The sequence below is a fragment of the Podarcis vaucheri genome (genome assembly GCF_965113315.1).
Source record: "Podarcis vaucheri genome assembly, chromosome: 17".
In the NCBI taxonomy this organism is placed as follows: Eukaryota; Metazoa; Chordata; class Lepidosauria; order Squamata; family Lacertidae; genus Podarcis; species Podarcis vaucheri.
Window position 1 is genome coordinate 21,265,351 of NC_138755.1, and position 15,454 is coordinate 21,280,804.

General features: G+C 41.1%; 1 protein-coding gene across 4 annotated transcripts in view; it reads left to right on the plus strand.

Annotated features, from left to right (window-relative positions):
• KDM4C (lysine demethylase 4C) overlaps positions 1-15,454 on the plus strand; it is a 198,468-nt gene that overhangs the window by 102,346 nt on the left and 80,668 nt on the right. For all 4 annotated transcript variants that reach the window (XM_082204636.1, XM_082204639.1, XM_082204638.1 and 1 more), the window contains exons 11-13: positions 741-979; positions 2,611-2,921; positions 6,101-6,212. In XM_082204636.1, the coding sequence (XP_082060762.1) occupies positions 741-979; positions 2,611-2,921; positions 6,101-6,212 (662 nt within the window). The remainder of the gene's footprint in view (positions 1-740; positions 980-2,610; positions 2,922-6,100; positions 6,213-15,454) is intronic.

Sequence of the window (15,454 nt, forward strand, 5' to 3'; positions counted from 1 at the left end):
AAAAGGTGCTGGGCTCATTGCCTGTTGCTGAGCACTGTGCCTTACTTTCAAGGAAGAACCTTGTTGTCATGGTCTGAGCAGGGCACATGATGTTTACATTTTGATATTTAGGTATTAAATACAGGGCGATTCATAATAATGAAGTATACAGTTTCCATTGGTATACTTTGTTATGAATCACCCTGTATTATTTCCAGAAACATTGCTACCCATGGTAATTGGAACTTCTTGAATTTTTCCGAATTCAGATTCTGGTAGCTATTGCTAAAGCTGCATTTGCAAGTGGTTTAAATTGATGATTTATTTTTTTTATTTTTGTAAATGAGATTACAAAAGAATAATCAGTCAAAATGTCTTATACATTTTGGGATTTGAGCATCATTGTCAAAGTTTAATGTATCTGGGAGATTGCTGTAATTAACTTAAGTTAGTCTTTGTCATGTTCTACAGAATGCTTCACCAAGTAACTGGTTTTAGAACTAGCTTCAGCATTACCTGAGATTATTTCATTTAATAAGTAACTTTAAAGAGCTATAACAACATTAACAACTGATTTAAATTAACCTGTTAATCTATTGCTTATCTACCCTTACACACAGATATGAAAAATTGTCAGGGTGGGGTTTTGCTTAGTCCTTTTTGTATTCCTAAAAGCAGGTGAAAGGGATATTTATATTGGTAAATGTTTTATCTTATCCTAGCCAGACATTCTGTTTTGACAGCAATATCTCTTATAACAGCTCCCAGCACAACCGATCACGATCAAAAAAGCTGAAAACTCCAGAGGACAAGAAGGTATCAACCATAGTGGTTGGTACAGAAATCACCGTCGTTGGAGCAGCTCCAGAGAGCTTCAAGGTCAAAGAAGAGCCACCAGAAAAACTAAAGGCAATAAACACAGGGGTGCCTTCTGGGGAAGAACAAGATGCAAGCAGGATGCAGATGGATCACAATTTATTGGATAACAAAAAGGTCTCAGGTGAGACGAATGGTGTTTATTCCCCATAGAATTCTAGGCAGTTGATATTGTGATCCCATAAATCTGCAGGTGAGAAGCCGTACGTTGCTATGCTCTGTGTTGCAAAATGACAAATCTTAGTCTGCACAATGCTGCTTTCACAGCCATGGACATTTAGAGCATCTTCTATTGCAAAGCAGATTGGGGCAGGACTAGCTGTCTCCTAATATTTCTCCATAGCATAGCTGCAGCATTATTCCAGGACAGGTATAATGGTGAAGGCATAACTGTTGGCAAGCTCCTTTCCTAAGCATGTATCTATTTACTTTGGGATTTAGATTTTTATCTTATGTTTTCCTAAAGGCTCAGGGTGCGTAACAGTGTACTAAACAAACAATGAAGTACTGAAATATAAAGCACCTTTAGTCAACCTCTAAAGAGCCATACAAAAAAGCTACAGATATCACACTAGTCATTCTTTCACAGCTACAGCCCCCTCAACACCACCTTACCCTATACAAGCTTTACACCTGTATTGAAGCATGTAGCCCTCATAGTGACTTCTACAAGTAGCAGGCTCCTCCTCACTTATAATAGGATATTACTACTATTCCAGCAATGTTCCACTCTTGCTCTTTCCATAACAGTGATTTAGGGCTGGATTGTTGCACCAAACTAAAACAGAGTCTAGGTAAAGGTAAAGGTACCCCTGCCCGAACGGGCCAGTCTTGACAGACTCTGGGGTTTGTGCGCCCATCTCACATTTATTGGCCGGGAGCCAGCGCTGTCCGGAGACACTTCCGGGTCACGTGGCCAGCGTGACAACGCTGCTCTGGCGAGCCAGAGCCGCACACGGAACGCCGTTTACCTTCCCGCTGGTAAGCGGTACCTATTTATCTACTTGCCCCCGGGGGTGCTTTCGAACTGCTAGGTTGGCAGGCGCTGGGACCGAGCAGCGGGAGTGCACCCCGCCGCGGGGATTCGAACCGCCGACCTTTCGATCGGCAAGCCCTAGGCGCTGAGTCTAGTGGCATCCTAAATAAGATAGCTGTTATTTTTGCTGCAGAAGAATAAGATGGCTATGCATCTGGATTTTTAGCCAAGAATAATTATCAGATTTTTAATATAAAGGGCAATATCATAATTCCCCCCCCCCATTTAATGAGACAAGTTCCAGCTAATGTTAACATTTCTGTACAAAAATAGTTGACATGTACCGAGATAAACATAGCTGTGCAGAGATAGCACTCTTAACAAAACAAATAATAGAAATGATCTACTGTACAACATCCAGGCTGAAACTGATTGACTTGGTAGTTTGAGGATTTGAGTAGCCAATGACTACTGGCGCAAACACATGATTTCCATGTGTAGTATAGACATTTTTTGAAGTTATCAACGTTGGTCTTACCAGCACAGATTTTTTATTGTAATCTCCATCTCATTCATTAATCTTGATGAAAAGTGAGCCACATTTCCCCTGCTTCTGCAAAAAAATTGAGCAGTTAACATGTTTAATTGTCTGCCAAGATTATTTTTTTACATTGTGATCAAAATGCTGCTGTTGTTAAAACCAACCAACCAACCAACCAACCAACCAACCAAACAAACAAACAAACTGTATTGCCTTCATGCTGAAATTTTGTCCCTAGGTCATAACTCTCCTCATAGCCATGGTCCTCTAATCAAAAACACACACTCTGAAGCGGAAGAGAAAGGAGACTCTGGCTCTGTGTATTTTTGTTCTGAGGAATCGGCACTGGACTTACTTTCATCTGCTAGCTGTAACCGGGAAGACAATTTGAAAATTTCAACTACTTCAAGGCAGGCTCTTGAGTATGCTTCTTCCGAAGCTGAGAGCCTGGAAAAAGAAGAAACTAGCAGTTTGTCTACAGAAGAGGATGATATCAGCGATATTGAAAGCAGTGAAAATGGTTTGGAGCCTGGAGAAATATCACCACTGGTAAGAAAGGGTGTTACGGTTAAAACAATTTGAGCATATTTGATAAATTCAGAATTGCTTGAAATGAGTCCTGGATTTCTCAAGTGTTTGGCACGGTATTAGAGTTCTGAGATCATTTCACTATTATCTATAAATATTTTATCCTCTGGCTTAACAGTTGTATGTGTAATGTGCTTTATACCTTCATCTCATTCCAGCTTTTCAACAAGCCTCTGTCTTGGATTATTTGTGGTTTTGGATACGACTGAGAGGAAAGCCTCATATTTTGCAAGCTAATACAAGAAAAAACAACTATTGACTATTTAATAAAATCTTCCCAGTGTTATGGTGTTATGGTGTAGATCAGGGTTTCCCAAACTTGGGTTTCTAGCTGTTGTTGGACTACAACTCACATCATCCCTAGCTAGCATGACCGGTGGTCAGAGTTGATGGGAACTGTAGTCCAAAATAGTTAGAGACCCAAAGTTTGGAAAACCCTGGTGTAGATAATACCTCCCCATACATTGTGGTGAGATCCCATATTATCTACAGTAGGAATGAAATTACCAGTAGCTAATAATAATAATACTTAACATTTGACAGTTCATTTATTATAAATTATCTCAATGATCTTTGCCACAGCCCTGAAAGGTGGATCAGTTTTATAATCCCTGTACTGCAGTTATGTGGTATGTGTGAGGCTGAACGTGTAGTGGAATGCCCAAAAATCTACCTAGTGGTTGAGGTGAAATTTTGAACTGGTGCAACTCACTGTACTAGACAAGGTTGTTGTTCATATCTTACCACATCCCATTTTGATTGGTAGCAAATGTCCATGTGAATGAGACTCCAATGAGATAATAGCAGAGCTGCATTAACTAACTTGGAGGCTAGATCTGCTTCTGGCACCTGCAGAGAGCAGCCCTTTTTGAATTGCCAGATGTTCCTAAGAGAGTGGAAAAGACACTTTAGAGCTAAGAATAAAACAGCACTTGCCCTTTTACCGACATAAATAGCAAGCTCATCATTGTTTTACAGAATGAGATTTAGCAGTCCCAAAGCCAGTCCTTCTGTTTTAATATAAAGTGCTAATAAACATCTTCTCAGTGGTGAGATTCTGCATTACAGCTCATGTTTAATTCATTTGGTTGGGTACTTTTTAGCTATTCCTTAGTGGGGTTTCAAGTATTTTCCAATATGTTTGCATGCTGTGTCCATCTTGTAGTGGCACACAAACATTTTATAGGGTTGCTGCTGAAAAAGCTGTCTCTTAGCCTTTCTGCACAGCTACCTTGCTTTGTTTAATGAATCTGCCACGTTCTTTAATCATAAGAGCAGCTGTACTGCATTAGGCTAATGATCCTTCCAGGTCAGTGTCCTGTTTCCTTGAGTGGCCGGACCAGGCTGCCGAGGGCTCTGTATGACAGCTGCAGGGTACTAATTGAGCCTTCCATTTCCCACCAAGCACTGCCAGCCTCTTGAATTTCCAAATTTTATGAGTAACCTTGTAGCTGGAATAGAATAGTTGAATTGCTACCTAATATTCGTTGGTGTTCAACCACCTTCTGTAGCATCCTTTCCCAACCTGGTTCTTTCCAGATGTTTTGGGCTGTACCCACCATCATCCCTCATCAGTGGCTGTGCTATCTGGGGCTGTTGGGAAATGAACGACTGGATGGCACCACCTTGAGGATAGCTGTTTTACATATATATATATAGAGCTCTTTATATAGCTCTGTATAACAGAGTTTGGATAGTCTTGCAAGATCCTAGTAAACTGAATGTTGGTGAAGACATTTGCGACAACCATTAAAGTCTCAGCACTTACTTAACAGAAGAACTGTAGCTTTGACCCTCAGTAATGAGACTGCCATCTTGAAGATACAACTTTGGAGAAAAGCCCCCAAATTGTATTCAGCCAGGCTCTACTCAGAGGAGAGCCATTAAAATCAACAGACTCATTAATTTTAAAGGGTCTACTCTGACTAAAATTGGATACAACCCATTGCTTCTCTAACTTTTAATCTTGACAGAGCAGGCTGCTACTTCCTGGACGTAGTAGAGTGGAATTGCCTTGATCTCAGGCTGCTACTCCAACCCATTATGCGAGGGCAGTTGCAGAGGCCGGCATCTTCACACAGATCTGCGGAAGCATCTCTTGAAACTTAAAGCCAGAGTTTAGGAAACATTACGATAAATGATGTTTTGTAGGTACAGGCATTTCAGTTACCAATGAAGCTGAAGTCCCAGCTTCTTGAAAATGTCTAATTTCCAAGCTTTGGGAGAAAGTATACCCTCAAAGGAGAGGCTGCGAAGCTATCCCACGGGATTTGAATTATTTTTATCAAAGACTGCAAAAGGGACATTTATTTTCCACTCCTTTTGTGATGGGAAAATATATATCTCAAAGGAAAAACCCCCATTAAATTTGAAATCCTGATTTTTCTATTGAGAAAACAAAATGTGGACATGCAGTTTCAACACTAATAGGCAAAAGGGGACTTTTAGTTTAAAAACAACAATGCTGCTACCATTTCTACTTTTTTCCAACTACCTAGTTGCATTGAACTGCAAGCATTTATTTTTTGCCTGTTATCTTACTACTGCCCCCTTAAAACACCATCTAAAATCTACCCAAAATGCTTTAATACAGTGGTACCTCACAAGACGAATGCCTCGCAAGACGGAAAACTCGCAAAACGAAAGGGTTTTTTGTTTTTTTGAGCTGCTTTGCAAGACGATTTTCCCTATGGGCTCGGAAACGTCATGCAAGTTTGTTTCCTTTTTCTTAACACCGTTAATACAGTTGCGACTTGACTTCGAGGAGCAACTCATAGCACGCGGTGTGGTAGCCTTTTTTGAGGTTTTTGAAGACTTTGGTGATTTTTGAAGCTTTTCCAAAACTTTTCCGACACCGTGCTTTGCAAGACGAAAAAAATCGCAAGACGACAAAACTTGCGGAACGAATTAATTTTGTCTTGCGAGGCACCACTGTACCAGCAAAAGCACATTTAAAGGACATGGGTTCCCCCCAAGAATCCTGGGACATGGGTTCCCCCAGAAAACCCATGTCCTTTAAATGTGCTTTAAATGTATAGTGTGAATGTGACCTTTAGTTAATATATGTTTTCTTTCTTCCATCCCTTTAGGATATTTTTGGTCTGCCTTAAATGAAAAAAAATGTATGTTCTCTCTTTCAGGTAACTGAAGGAGAGAGAACAAAAACATCTAAAAGTTGGCGTCATCCGCTAAGTAAACCCCCCGCCAGATCTCCTATGACGCTGGTTAAACAGCAGGCAGTAAGCGATGAAGGTGAGCATGCTTTTTAAAATCCCCTCTAATAATATATCTTTCAGACAATATAAATGCATCTGCATACACTTACTGTTGCACAGTACTGAAGACGAAAGGATATTTGACCGTGTGCCAGAAACTCAACTGCTGCAGAATGATCTGCATTAAAAGCTTTCAGCATGCTTCCTGAATACATGATGTCGTTTTTTTGTACTTTCCCACCCTTCCTTTCTCTTAAATCCTTCTAAACGCATTAGAAGGGACTTGTAAGAAGCTCAGAACAGTATGAAGTCGCTTAAATACTACATGGATGATAAAAGCTCATTCGGCAACCAGATAGTCTTTGTTGGATTTCTCAGCAATTAGCTTTGGCACAGAACATTACACTTTATTGTATGAAGGCAAGCAGAGCTAAACACGACACTTCTAGATCTTTGGAACCAACAGAGAACAAATTTGCTGTTTTGTTCTCTTTTATAAATATCTAGCTGGATCTCGAAAATAATCTGATTCTCTGGTAGATTTTGTTTATCGCCCAGGCTCATGAAAGATACACTGTGTTGGATGCAAGGAAACAGGAGAAGTAGGAAAGTAGCTGCCAGTGCTCTTTCACAAAGATTTGCAAAAGAGGCTGTGCAAGTGTTCTCTATAGTAGATAGATTCTGTACTTGTGTCTCATGGTTCTGATTGTGCCAGAGGTTATGTAAGCTCAGTGGAATAGCATACTTGCATTTTGTTTCACTTTGGTTGTTCCACACTGGCACATGAGGTTTTGCATCTATCCCACTGTTTTTCTTCTGAACAATGTCAGAAGGGTTACTAGCATCCTTTAATCTTTGAATTCCGTGTTGCAAGTTCAGTAATGTAAAAGAAGAGAGAAGTATTGCTCCCCCCTCCCCAGAGTTGTTGAGAAAAGCCTCAATGCATTAGAAATGCTGACAGGTCTATATAAACGTACATATGGAGAAGTCTGATCTTATAACCAGTGAGGTCAGATTGAAACGAAATGCAAAAACTACAATCTATGACAATTACATTAAAGCTTAAACGGATGAAAATAAGCATGGTGTTTTCATATTGTCAAAAACATGTCTACTGCAAATTTATTTGGTTACCGCAAATTTTGCCATTCCATTGTATAACATAATCATATGTGTTATATCAATTCAATTGGAATACATTATTAAAGTATGGTAGTGCTTCCTGAATTTATTTTCAGGATGGAAATGTAAACATGTTTGTAAAATCTATATAGCAGCTTTCTAGATCATTAGGCCAGTGTGGTCATGCATTTCTGTTACATAGCACAACAAATGATAGCTTTACCAATAAAAGCTCCCCTTGCCTTTTTTTTCTAAAAGAAAAACCATTTACTCTTTTTCAATTCTAGAATAGTTCTGTTGATGGTCTCTGCCAATAATAGTTTCTTCCATAAGCCCTGGTTATTGTTTGTGGTTTGTTCCAAAAGAGCTAAACCATGAGTTCCTGTTCAGATAATATGCTAAGCCAAACCATGGCTTACCTCAGCCCAGCCCAGTAGCAGATCTCCTTTCTGATAGCCCACACACTTATTTGTTCGTGCTAAGCCATAGTTTGGTTTGTGTTCAGTTCCAGCATGAACTAAAAGGTTAATCAGCATTATTTTTTTACAGCATTCAGAATCTGACAAGCTGCTGTGCTGAAGTATCGGGTCTAAAAGTAGATCAAGGGCCATACTCAAAAAATGAGATATCTTGACAGACAGAATAGAATGTCAGTTGGTGAAGCTTTCCCCCATACTTCTACTTCCCTACTTGAAAAGGCTTACCCTGTTTAATTTGTGCCAGCCATAAAGCTGTTAAAGGCACAAGACATCATTCACTTTGTTCTTGTACCTGTTCTTCTTGCTGCAAGCTGCACCTGTTGGAATAGAGCAGATCTCTTCACCAGGGAATATGCAAGAAATAACTTACATTTCTTCCTCCTGGTTTTTAGCAACAGTGATTAAGTGACAAACATCCGTAGCAACAGCAGTGCCTCTGTATCTGCCTAATAAGCCTTAGAATGTTGCTTCCACATTTTGCTTTCTATTTCTATAGATGTCTGATTGAAGTAGTTTAACAAAAAGGAGGACTCTGGTCCTACTGCTGGGGAGTGGAGGAGGGAATAAAACCTGAAGGTAAACTAGAAATCAATCAGATTTATACCCCAAAAGAACTTAATTCTTGTTAGTTAAATCAGCATTTATGGAAACTACTTTCGGGTGTAGTTCTGATATTTTTGTTCAGCTGAACTAGTTCATCCCAAGTGCTGATTGTACTGATACCAATCCTCACCCCCCAAAAAAAAGTTTTAGTAAGTCTTTTTCATATTATAGGATTCTGTGAATGTTAAGTAGTAAAGTTGTGGAAGGTCCTCATAGGGTCATGGGTTCCTTTATCTGACTCTAGTCCGCATATCAGTAGCATGATGCTTTGTTTTCTATTCTTGTAGGGTTGCCATATTTCTAAAAGAAAATGCTTCTCTAAAATCCAGTACCTTAATTTTGCTGTTTTCTTCTTTCCACTTCATGACATCTCAGAATCTGTAACTTCATTATCACCTTATCTCATCTTCCATTTTTGCATTCTATACCAGTTTTATGCTGCAATCCTGTACTTGCCTGGGAATAAGCACCTTTGAACATAATGGGACTGACTTCTGAGTAGATGTGCATAGAACTGCACTATAGTTGAAACCAAATCTAAAATAGTTTAGCCCAGGCATGGACAAACTCGGCCCTCCAGATGTTTTGGGACTACAATTCCCACCATCCCTGACTACTGGTCCTGTTAGCTAGGGATCCTGGGAGTTGTAGTCCCGAAACATCTGGCGGGCCGAACTTGCCTATGACTGGCTTAGCCCTTTTTTCAAGTCCACAGAAAACTTTGACTTTTTGGCGGTCTGTATTATACCTTGCTTTGCCATGCTTCCAGCCTAGTCAGCTGAAATCTTGCATGTTTCAACTCCAAAGGCTGCTTACCCAATTCTTTTTAGAAGACATAGATGAGCAAACGTCTGCCCAGACTCACAATGTGTGGTATTCAAAATTTTAATCCGAGTAGACCTATTGAAATGAATGGACTTAACATAGTCATATTCATATAATTCAGTCGATCTGCTCTGAATAAAACTTAGTTGAATTCCACCCTTTAAATCCTCTTAGTGTTTCTTGGAAGCAGATACACATAAAACCCTCCAATGTATTTGATTAAGTGTATATTCAAAAATGTATTTGAGCAGTTCAGAGTTTAGGAAGAGACCATTTCTTGCTGGAGAGCTGTTGAAACATATCTGAGTTTCTCCACAGAGAATATATATCAGTAAAATGGCAACAAGCTTTTAAATTATCTCTCCTGCAGAGTATATCTAAATTTACTCTTGTATTTTATTGCAGTATTGGTAATTGGCTTTTTCAGCCATCCCCTTTTAAACAAAAGTTCTACATATTCCCTTTTTTAAAGCTTTGGTTCTATTGAAGCTCCTTTATCTGAAGCAGTAATTTGCCTCTGCTTGGCTCTGCTCAGCTAACCATGCAAACTACCCCATGTTAATACTGGAAGTTGACATATAATTGCACTAGCCTACTGTAATGGTTAAGAGTCCCAAATCCCATAGGATAATGTGTAATGGCTCCCTGTCACAGCTGCATTTTGGAGTAGTAAATTCCAAACAGCACCCAGTTGAGTTTCTGAGCCGAACTATGTTACATTTATAGTGTTAGCTATTTAAAAACCAACAAAAAACTAACCTGCTGAAGGTTTGGTCACTTATTGCACAAAACTTATATTTCCCAGTCAGGGAAGTTCCCTATTTCCCCCTATTTTCAGCTATGTGAATAATTGAATAGATCCATAGTTGAGTTTGTGGTTCTTTCTTTTTTTGCGGGGGGGGGGGGGTTGGCCCACAAATTCACCAGCTACAGTACTTCAATTAGCTGTTAAGCATCTCGCCTTAAATTAGAGACAGCTTTGAGCCATGATCTATATCTATGTAATATTTGCATGTCTTGAGGGGACAAGATTGAGTGGATTTCAGAATGTTCCAGTAATTTACACAAAAAAGGCTACATTAACATTAGAATCCATCTGGTAAAGTAATTAAAAGATTTAAATATGGAAGGGTTAAGTGAAATTGCTGCATTTTTAATTAGAGATTATACAGTTTTGTGACTAGGGATGGCTGTTAACCTTGGTTATAGCTAAAATAAAATGTTTGAAAATTATGATTACCCAGCTCATTGTGAGTCATTCTTGTTAGAATATTGCCAGGTGAGAGGTACTGGAGTGATAGGAATTTTTAGAACGCATCTCTTCATAGTAATGCAATTATTCGTAAACTTTTTGAACTACAGTACTAGATAGATTTATTTTCTCCCTGCAGGTAGAACATGTTGCACTAGTTCGGCTTTAGGTAATAAATTCCCTGTCAGAGCCTTCTTTCCCATTGGTGTTAGTGGTTCGTTGCGCCAGGGCGCCGGCCTTTCAGGGGTGCCCTAGTGAGTGGGGAGCTGGGCGGCTTTGCTGCAGCTCCCCTTTCCCTGCACGCCCGCCAGCTGCACCCCACCAACTATATGGCTGGCGGGCATGCCGTTTCCTTCCCAAGCCTCTGCAGGAGGAGAGCAATCCCCGCAGAGGCACGCAGCTTCCCTCCCAAGCCTCTGCATCTGCTAAAGACGGCCCTGCTCCCAGTCGTTGTCCTCCTCCTGCTTCCTGGTGAAAGGTGGCGCGCAGCCTTCCTGGGCTGCCTTCTTGGGCGTCCCAACGCCAGAGAGCATGTCCGCTAGCACGTTTTCCTGCTTGATCGCCGCCACCATGCCAAGGATCGGGGTGGTGGGGGAGGCAAAGGACTTGGTGCCGCCCTGGACCCACTGTTTCAAAAAAGTCACTTTTAAATTTTCCTCTTTTCACAAAGCAGCAGTGAAATTAGATGTGCTGGCCCTCAGGGAGGAGTTAGGCAGGGAAAGGAGACTGTTGCCAAGCTTAGTGAGGAAGTGCTCCTTCTAGAAGAAGCACACTCTCATCGGCTCCAGTGGCGACGGTGCGGCTGTGCTTCTCAAACTCCCATTGTCGGTAGCTGCCTACATGGAGCGCACCAGCCACCAAACCATCAGCAGGCTAGGCCAAGTGGCACGTAGGACACCAGACTGGGTAGGACTTGCCCACAGGCCAAACAAAGTGGAGAGGGGCCTTAATACAGGCCTCCCTAAGCCTTAGCCTGCCACAGGCTTAGCAAGAGTGTGGAAGATTTTGGTGATGCCTTGCAAAACTTTGGGTGTCTTCTTCGCTGCATGCAGTGAGTGGCAGCTGAGGGTGGCGGCATCAAGGGTTCCTGCCTCAGGTGGCAAAATGGCTTGGGCTGTGTATCCCTCACTCAAAATTATACCAAATTTCATAGTGATAGGAGAAATAATTATGCATTATTTTATAGAGAATCCAACATACCTTAGCATTGGAACCTGTGCTGTAGCCTGATAAAAGCGAAACCCTTTGCCACACCCTTGGCATCAAACTCTCCGACTAGCCACACACTCCGCAGTGAATGCTTGGGAGTGGGACTAGCCAGTGTGCAAGATCAGAGGCCCTGCTAAGTACTGGTATAACCTCTGTATAGGGCTCATACTTATTTCAGTGCTATTCTTATCAACAATTGGATGTTTTGTTTATAGAAATCCTTTGTGAGTATTCTTGTCCCTTTTAGGTTTCTTTTGTGGCTGATCCCTGTTTGTCAATTTTTATTTTTATTTTTAAATTAAGGATGGATCCTTGCGACCACGCTGTAGATAAAAAGTTGTGCGTAGGCACTGTTGTTTGATTAGACGATCTTAATTTGCATTTTGAGTCATATTTTGCTTTGCATGCTTGTGCATTCTTTTCAGGAAAATGAGACACAGGCATACAGACAGACAAGGCTTAAAATAGAATTCATTTATATTGATGAGATAATTTGCAAAACTGAAATTAGTAGGTTTTTCATCATTTTGATCTGGCACCAGAAAACAGGTGAAGAGTTCTACATAGCTTTGGGTAATTTTAAGCACATTCTGTATGCAAGAAGAAACAAACTAAGAATTCAAATGCTGACATCCTGCAAAATTGTGTTAGTTTTTTCAGAAGATTTCCTTAAGGTCTATACATTCTTGATGCACTTCTGCTACATTTGGGTGAAATTTTCCTAGCTTGAAAGTCACTGGATATATCAAAGTTCACTCAGTTGAACACCTATGTCCCACATTACTGTTCACTCCGGCTCTAGTGCAAAAATCCACCACTGGATTTTGAAGCCCTGTGCACGTGACCTTAGAGACAATCTAGAACTGTCTTGCAATTTCTTGTGAAATGCAGTACTATAGTTTAGTTGAATGGAACTGTATTAGGATACATGTTACAAGTCTGTAAAATCCTGCCTTTGTCATAGCGCGTGATCGTTACCCAACCCAGTTAACCCTTCTTTAACCGATGGAAATCCTGGAGTTTCATGCAATTTAGTCCAAGCCAGCCTCAATCCAACTTGAGGGTGGTAGCTATACTCATTTTCTGGTGAAGCCCAGGTGTGCACATTTGACATACCCATGGGTTGGCAATGGCAGTTCTACAATTCTGATGTTAGCAGGGGAGTGTATCACAGAGCAGCATCCTCATTTGCCTCTTAAGCCTTTTTGGACTGGCTGACCATTGTGGACCCTTCCAGCTTTTCAACTCTGTGATTCTGTTTTAGATTCTCACCCTGTGTAGAACTTTAAAAATAGACATCCCAATTCAATATCATTCTTGGACTGCCTTGTAGTATAGAAAACAATGAATTTCTCTCTACCTTAGAAGACTAACAGTACAATCCTAACTAGGGGTAGGCAACCTAAGACCTGTGGGCCAGATGTGGCCCAATCGCCTTCTCAATCCGGCCTGCGGATGGTCCGGGAATCAGTGTGTTTTTACATGAGTAGAATGTGTGCTTTTATTTAAAATGCATCTCTGGGTTATTTGTGGGGCATAGGAATTCGTTCATTTCACCCCCAAAATATAGTCCGACCTACCAAGTGGTCCGAGGGACAGTGAACCGGCCCACGGCTGAAAAAGGTTGTTGACCCCTGATCCTAACCATATCTACTCAGATGTACATCCTCTTGAATTAAGTGGGGGCTTACTCCCAGATAAATGGGGCTAGGATTACAGCCTTGAACTATAATCCTATCCCCCTTACTTTGGGCTAAGCATTTTAAAGCTTAATGGGACTTACTTCTGAGTAATCGCATACAGGGGTCCACTCTAGGTGTACAAGCTCACTTCTCCCAAAGTTACTAATCCACAGTATCTGCTTCGACAGGGTGTGGGTGAATGGTTTTTCTTCTTCTCCTGACCCAGTAATATCTATATATATACTTGTTACTCATCACAGGCTTTCTGAGAAAAAGAGTATTTCATTAAACTTTCCTATGCAATGAACTTTCTAAAGCAGATCAAGTTGATAAATGCTGTAAGGAAAACAACAACAACCAATGGCCAGATCTCAGGGAGAGAAAAGGATAACAGAGCATATTCTTGCATATGCAAGAATAGTGGCTGCTTGCATTGATAAGTAATTATACACACACTTATATGGTTTACATAGAGATTTAGCATTACCATGGCTCCATAATTGGACACAATATTGTGTCAACATTTTCCTACTGAAATGTGTTTGTTTTGGCTTCTTTTTGCCTGTTTCTCGATCTGTATCTTAAAATAAAGCATCACATTAAATGGCTGTGAAAGCATTGATGAAGTTCAGTTTAAATATAAAATAATTTGTGCTGGTAAGAAAAATTTAATTATCTAAACCCCATGCAGAGCTCACAGATAAAGATAGCATGTTGTCTTGTCTTCGGGATTGCTTATTTTATACTCTACTGAACACGAAGCTCAGAAGGGGAATGCAGGAGTCAAGCTTATTTGGTCTACAATTTCCAAATCCTTGCATGGGCACATGCATGAAATGTGGGCCTCTTAGTGCTTAGAAGTTTGGAAAAATTGTTAAGTGATACGTACAGTACGGATAGCCAACACAAAGATTACAAAAATTCTTTGTAGTGGCTGAGGCTTCAAAGCCATTCAGCACAGTGTTCCACCCCCTGCCCCTATTCTGCAGATGTCTTCAGACTCTGTATCCTGTGAGACTTTCCCTGTTTTCACAAAGACATGGAGGAATAAAGAAGGGTAGCTGCAGGGAAGTACTGCATCATTATGGAGAAACTGTTCAGTAAGCAAATGAGGGAGAAACCTTTTTGAAAACTTGTCTATGCAACGTTTTCTTAAACTAAAGAAACATGCCATTTTATAATTGGCTTACTGCTTTTCTGCAGGAATTAAAGATAACTCATCATTAACGATCTATAAAAGTATTTTGTCAACTTAGATGCATGTCGTCACGGTCTGAAGGAATCTGATGCTTCAGCGTTTTTACCAGCATCAAATTCTTCTGTATAATGGAGGTGTTAATCAGAAATAAGTAAATCATAAGTACTCTTTCCCCTTTTAAAATATATCCCACAGCAACAAATGATCGTGAGAGCTGTTATTCCCCAATCAGGATACAGTTTTGATCATTGGTGGCAAAGACTCTCCTCCTGGAAGAGAGGGGAGTGGTTGTGGGCGGGAGCCCGAGCTCCGCCTCTAGCAGGGGGCGTTATCCCCCTGCCTCCCACTCACCTGGCTAGCGCCCACGCCCACGGGCAGGCACCCAACCAGGTGTCTCCGAGGGGGCGTGTACAGCAGCCTAAATGCTGCGGCGCCAGCCCCCCCGGCCTCACTCTTCGTCGTCCCGTCGTGAGTAGCCACGTTCGGCCCTCCCGACATCCTTCTCATTCAATTAGGGGAGAATGACCTTGTTGACAGAAGAAGTGCGGACTTGTTGTGGAACATAAAAAGAGATTTGGATGAGATTGCTGCCTTGTGTCCTGGAAGAACGGTGTTCTGGTCCTCCTTCCTGAAGAGAATTGTTTTGCGCGGTGCGCAGAACTGTATGGCCATTGAAAAAACCAGGAAACTCTTAAATCTGGCAATAGCCTGTTGGGTGCGCTTTATGAATGGCCGAGTCATTTCTCATGACTGTATCCGGATTGGCGCCCAGGCCTTGTATCGGAATGACGGGGTTCTTCTCTCAGACCAGGAGAATGACATTTGGTTAGACAGCGTTATCAGCAGCATTAGGGATTGGTTACAGCTGTGAGGGTATTGGCGGCGAGCCTTTTTGGGCTCAGGTGGTGG